This window comes from Sander lucioperca, chromosome 23 (assembly GCF_008315115.2).
Source record: "Sander lucioperca isolate FBNREF2018 chromosome 23, SLUC_FBN_1.2, whole genome shotgun sequence".
Taxonomy (NCBI): Eukaryota; Metazoa; Chordata; class Actinopteri; order Perciformes; family Percidae; genus Sander; species Sander lucioperca.
The window spans coordinates 13,948,811-13,954,810 of NC_050195.1; the positions used below are offsets into that span (position 1 = coordinate 13,948,811).

General features: G+C 40.4%; 1 protein-coding gene across 6 annotated transcripts in view; it reads left to right on the plus strand.

Moving 5' to 3' along the window:
• The window catches only part of slc12a7b (solute carrier family 12 member 7b), a 105,733-nt gene extending 100,764 nt beyond the window's left edge, over positions 1-4,969 (plus strand). For all 6 annotated transcript variants that reach the window (XM_031298264.2, XM_031298265.2, XM_031298269.2 and 3 more), the window contains 2 exons: positions 2,233-2,366; positions 3,345-4,969. In XM_031298264.2, the coding sequence (XP_031154124.1) occupies positions 2,233-2,366; positions 3,345-3,436 (226 nt within the window). In that variant the 3' untranslated portion in view covers positions 3,437-4,969. The remainder of the gene's footprint in view (positions 1-2,232; positions 2,367-3,344) is intronic.
• Positions 4,970-6,000: the final 1,031 nt, after the last annotated feature.

Consider the following 6,000-nt stretch of genomic DNA (forward strand, 5'->3'; position numbering starts at 1 on the left):
TTTTGTCTTAAAATGCTGCCTCTTTATTTGGAATTCAATACCCTTCAGTCTCCGTGCCTTGTGTTCTCATTTATGTCTTTGGCTAACATACAGAATGCTTTAACTAAAATGTGGTTATGTGTTATACTGGTGTTTTCTCTAGAAGTACACATTGTGTTGGTGATGTTTTAATTCATAAGCAAGTCGGAAAAAACATTTAGTTAGATTAGTTTTTCCGTTATAGAAAGACTCCTGAGAAGCAGAGCTCATTCTCGCTGAGTTTTCCAGCAGCGTGGTAAATAAAGGTATTATTCATTTAAAGAGGAAGGTATAATCAAGTGCTGGCTCAAAGGTTTATGATTTTTAAAATATTGTTTTCCAGTGCGCAGCTCCTGTTTTTCCCAAGGAAAGCTGCCATATTGCCACAATAGGCTATTGTCACAGAAGACATTTTGACATGCTGCGGTAGGGAAGGCACAGGTGTACATGATAAAATGATTCATGGCTGAATTCCATTTAGCTGCTTCAGTTTCAGGATCCTGGTATTTTTCTTTTTTTTATTTCACCTTTTTTGTTTTCATTAAGGACAGGTTCTTACCTCCAATTTCCACCAGTTGCGGAACGGCTGCGGATCTGCTCCGGAACGGCGATGGAGTCATTAGGTTTCCAGTAAAGTCAGTGTGTGTATTTCCACTGACTGCAGAGCGGCTGCGTTCCGACTCCGGCACAGCTCCGGCGGTCACAGCCCTCCGGAGCAGATACCAGAGCTTCTATTTTTGCCGGACGCCGGAGAGCTCTGCCGCAATTCAGCACACGGCAGATAGTGCGGGACAGGAAGTCAAGCACAGAAACAAAATAAAAATCTGGTTAATTTTCAAAATAAAATACACCGTGGTCACGGCGCAGCCGTACTGCAACTAATATGGACCTAGTGGGTATTGACGGACAGCGGAGCACGGAGCCCGGAGCCGACACGCAGTGGAGCCGGTCCGCAGACGTTCCGCATTCGGTGGAAATCCAGGGTTATTTACGATGGTAGCCTGACAAGTGGCAAAGCCACTTAGGGGAAGGGAATGAGGGCTAGGAAATAAAGTACATCAGACACACAAAGTTTTAAAATGACATTAATACAAATTTAAAATACAACACAGACAGCAGTCAACACGTATAAAAAGAGAAGCACACATGGGTGAGTAATTGTTCCTGCCATACGCGTAATTTACGGGGAGGATGTGGAGGTCAAGCTCAATGTTTTTGACAGCTTTTTTCGACATGTTTGTCGCTTTTTTCAAGAGTTTTTGGACACTTTTTTTTGATATTTTTGTTGCCTTTTTGTAGTTTTTTTCCAAGTCTTTGGCGCATTTTTCAAAGTTTTTGTCACTTTTTTTTAAATACATGCATACATGTCCCAGGACCTACCCAGATAGTTGGAGATCTCAACCCCCCCCCAATGTTACACCCTTGGTTCCTGCACTGTCATGACTTACTGGGACACTTGAATAAAACCGAGCCATAGCTAATGTTATTAGTATCACCTGTGCTTTTTCTACTATGACAAGTCAAAAGCTGTGTCCCAAATCCATACTACATACTACTTCTATACAATGTGTATTACATACCAGTCATCATATATACTTGCTTTGTTTGTATACTATTTTAGCAGTTAATAAGCATAACTTTAGAACACCATTTTATGTTCATAGTAACAGTAAATGATACAATATCCAGTATGTGACAGTGGATGTCAATCATATGAAGTCTTAATAGTCATTTTTTAGTATTTCAAGATGTTTTTGGAGCCGTTTCACCACCACCAAAAAGTAGAGACAGTAGAGACTGAAGATAGAGTGACTTTTGTCACTTTTCTATTGTCAACACACAATATACTCAAACCCTCCATCTAATCAGTATGTAGTATGGAACTGAGAAAGCTATGGGACAACTAGGTATGCCATGAAAAAGGCCTTTTGTAGTTTTATACGATTTCCGTGATTACCTGAATCAAAATCTCTACAAACCTTCAGTGCACAGAGAGAAATGTCTTGCACAGTGCAGCTCTAGTTTCACATTTTGATGAACCCCTGAAGGCTATAGTACAGTAGTACACTTTCTCATGAGAACTGGAGAAGTCCCAGCAGACACCTATCACCACTGTTTCCCACCTTATCCCTAATGAAATGTAGGGTTAAGTTTAGTCATTAAAGTGTTCTTCAGTGCTTTCCTTTCCCACTGTGACATTCTCGTCAAAACTAGGAACCAGTCCAATGTTCGCCGGATGCACACAGCTGTCAAGATGAACGAGGTGGTGGTCAACAAGTCGCAGGGGGCTCACCTGGTTCTGCTCAACATGCCTGGACCGCCAAGGAACAGAGGAGGAGACGAAAACTGTATCCTTTAGAGCAGCTATAGTACATGCTTTTACAATAAAAACTGCATCAAATGGCAACGTGGCTTGCGAATTATCAACTAAATCTGCAGCTCCCCTCAGCTTTACAGAGCTTTATAGTGAGTTTCTGTCGGGCCAACAACATTACTGTTTACGGCAATGAAAATCTTTTCTTAAAGGTCCTATGACATGCTGCTATTTGGATGCTTTTATATAGGCCTTAGTGGTCCCCTAATACTGTATCTATAGTCTATTTTATATAGGCCTTAGTGGTCCCTAATACTGTATCTGAAGTCTCTTTTATATAGACCTTAGTGGTCCCTAATACTGTATCTATAGTCTATTTTATATAGGCCTTAGTGGTCCTCTAATACTGTATCTATAGTCTATTTTATATAGGCCTCAGTGGTCCCCTAATACTGTATCTGAAGTCTCTTTTATATAGACCTTAGTGGTCCCCTAATACTGTATCTGAAGTCTCTTTTATATAGACCTTAGTGGTCCCCTAATACTGTATCTGAAGTCTCTTTTATATAGACCTTAGTGGTCCCCTAATACTGTATCTGAAGTCTCTTTTATATAGGTCTTAGTGGTCCCCTAATACTGTATCTGAAGTCTCTTTCCCTAAATTCAGCCTTGGTGCAGAATTCCAGCCACTAGAGCCAGTCCCACAATGAGCTTTCCTTAGGAGGTGCCATTTCTGTGTCTGTAGCTTTAAATGCTATTGAGGAGGAGGGGGGGGGGGCAAGGTGGAGGGTGGGGGTGTGGCCTTGACCAACTGCCATGCTTCACTTGTTTTCAAGCCATGATGTCTCTCTCTTTCTCATGGGTGGGCCAAATTCTCTGGGCGGGCAAAGCAGAGAAAGGGGAGGTAACCTTTCCCCTTATGACCTCATAAAGGGAAGATTCCAGATTGGCTGAAATTGTGTTGCTCACTGTAACTTCTCTGTACGTTTTATTTCTTGACTGCTCTTCTCAGACATGGAGTTCCTGGAGGTTCTCCTCGAGGGTCTGAACCGGGTCCTCCTGGTGCGAGGCGGCGGCCGCGAAGTCATCACCATCTACTCTTAACAAAAAACAAAACCTCTCACGCCCCACCCTGCACACGGGCTGCTGCCATGGATACCGGTCACCAGGCCAGAAGCCTAATTTGTTTCGTTTTTATGAAGGGCGGGGTTGTTGGAAGGCGGGACCACTTGTGATTGGCAGATGGTTTGTAGGACCCCAGGATGAAGGAAACAGCGTTGAATCGGTTGACTGTCTGAGAGAGCGGCCACAGTGTGTGTACACGCTGGGCCACAGCAGCCCTGCATGTGGAAGATAGAGCATAGAGACACTTTATATTGTTCCTTTTAACTCTGAAAAACATTATGTCCTGTTACATGTTCATATTCTTTCCCTCTTGTGTTGATGTTGTCATGCTACTGGCACTCACTGTTTAAAGAAAAGCAAAGAAGTGTGTGCTGATGATATGAACCTCGTAGTCTTTATGTTGTCTGGTGCACAGAGACGTTTACTGGGCCTGAGGAAAAAAACATGCACAGAGAGAACAAGTTACATAACAACTCGTACTGGATTATCAATATTACAGTTTGGTGGTCTATATGTTCTGCATCACCATTTGTGCTGAATGTTTTCATTTTAAATAATTAGGAAACTGGCTTCAGTCTTAACAGAGAGGGCGGGCAGTCTGTTTAGAAGCTTCTAGAACGTCCTGGTTGGGGTTGCAGAGCCGTCAACGTTGTCCTCCATAAAGCAGCATTTGTAGTTGGAGTGTTCTGTAGTTGTTCGCCTTTTCAATGAGGGCCAGGAGTCCAGGAGGATGCTGAACGTGCACCACATGTTGGATCACCGTCTGTTAAGTGGATGGGAGCATTTTTAGATATCTGGTACCGATATGTGATCTTGAACATCTCCCACCCTCAAAGGACACTGTTTTATTAGGGAAAACAGCCATAGTTAGTATTCTAGGACCCTTTGTAAGCTTTATAGAATGACATATTAAACGCACATGTATACATATTTATGGTGACTGAAGTAGTGTTCAGTTGGGAGTAACTATAGATTTTTTTTTTTGTTTTTAAATCCAAGGGCTGTTTGACAGCACGCAGTAGCTTAATGAAATAGTCGATTGGCTAATTGGTTTGCACATTAAATGTTTATTTTGCCCTCAGAATTATTGTTGGCATTTAACAAATTGCTAAATGTAAAAGCACAAATTGACACGTCAGTTAGTGTAGTTCTTCACCTATCGGCGTAGTTACAGCACTGTTGACTTTGCACTATCGATCATTTAGGATTTAATTCATCATGTACTCTCACCTGGTTCTATCGCCTACACTTGACACTGGTCAAAACGCCGCTACTTTCTTCTTACATAGGTGGAGCGAGATACTGATAAATGAGCTCCTGAAAAGAGGATGCAGACAGCAAGTAATTCCATTCTATCTAATACTTGTGTTTAAATGTTGTTTTTATAATGTTTTACCGAACAACACTCTTCAGGCTTTGAGTCCCAGACTGAGTAGATTAATTGTAATGAGCATGTGTAGGATTAAAAGTGCCAAAATGACAACAACAAAAAAAAAAAAGAAACTGTGTGAGTATTATGCAGTAGCCACAGCTTTGACAATCGTTAAAAAATGAAAAGCACAAGTTCTTTTTAAATCTTTTGATAGTGCTCATCCCTGCCTGCATTCTTTTAAAATTCAGCAAAGTAATAATTGAGTCAATGGAACTCATAGTGCATTTAAACCCATCTAACATGGGCTAAATGCTGCAAAAAGATTTTGTGTAAGAGTAAAGAGGAAAAGCAAATTCAACTCTTTCTCGTGTATCTCCACAGTTTCTTTTTTTTCCTTCAAATTAGCTGTGCAGTATTTTGTAAAGCAGAAAGTTGTATTATCCTGCACTTCTTTGCAGGGAAATGAGGACTTCTGATTGTCAGTTATGCAACATCAGTGTTTTATTGTGTTTTGTTCCATTTTTTCATGTATGCCTGTGTAACTATATAGTTGTGGTCTATGTAGTGTTTGTTACATTATAATTGATCCTCTGTAACTTTGTGTTGTTAATTTTCAGTGTGATTTGTATGGAAGGAGGCAGAGAGAGGCGGTATGTGTGAAGAAGGCAGCAGATGTCAAGTTTTTGTGTTTTGTTCCAACCCATCAGAAACACAGCATACATAACACACAGGACTGGAACCCTGGACTCCAAGTATTAAGGAACCAGGGTACAAATGAATGGTTTAAATAACTCTCACTATATGAAGTTCAAACTATTTCAGTTTTTATATTTTTAGCTGCCAAAGATAAAACATAGTCCTGTATAAATATAACTTAATATAACTTAAATTAATAAAACTTGACATTGTCTAGTTTTAATAAGTTTGAAACATTAGAGATAAATTTAAAGATAAACTTTAATATTAAAGAAGTTTCTTTGTTCTTGAATTTGGTGACTGAGCTGAATAGCAGTAGCTGTGCTTAAAGAGAACATGAAATACATGAAACCCCAAACGAACGATGCTAAATAATAAAAGTTTCTGGAGGTAAATAGGATTGTCAGCAGCGTGTGCTTCTCAGCTCTAATGTTTGAGGTGACTGGAGAATATTATCTACCTCAAGGTGTCACTG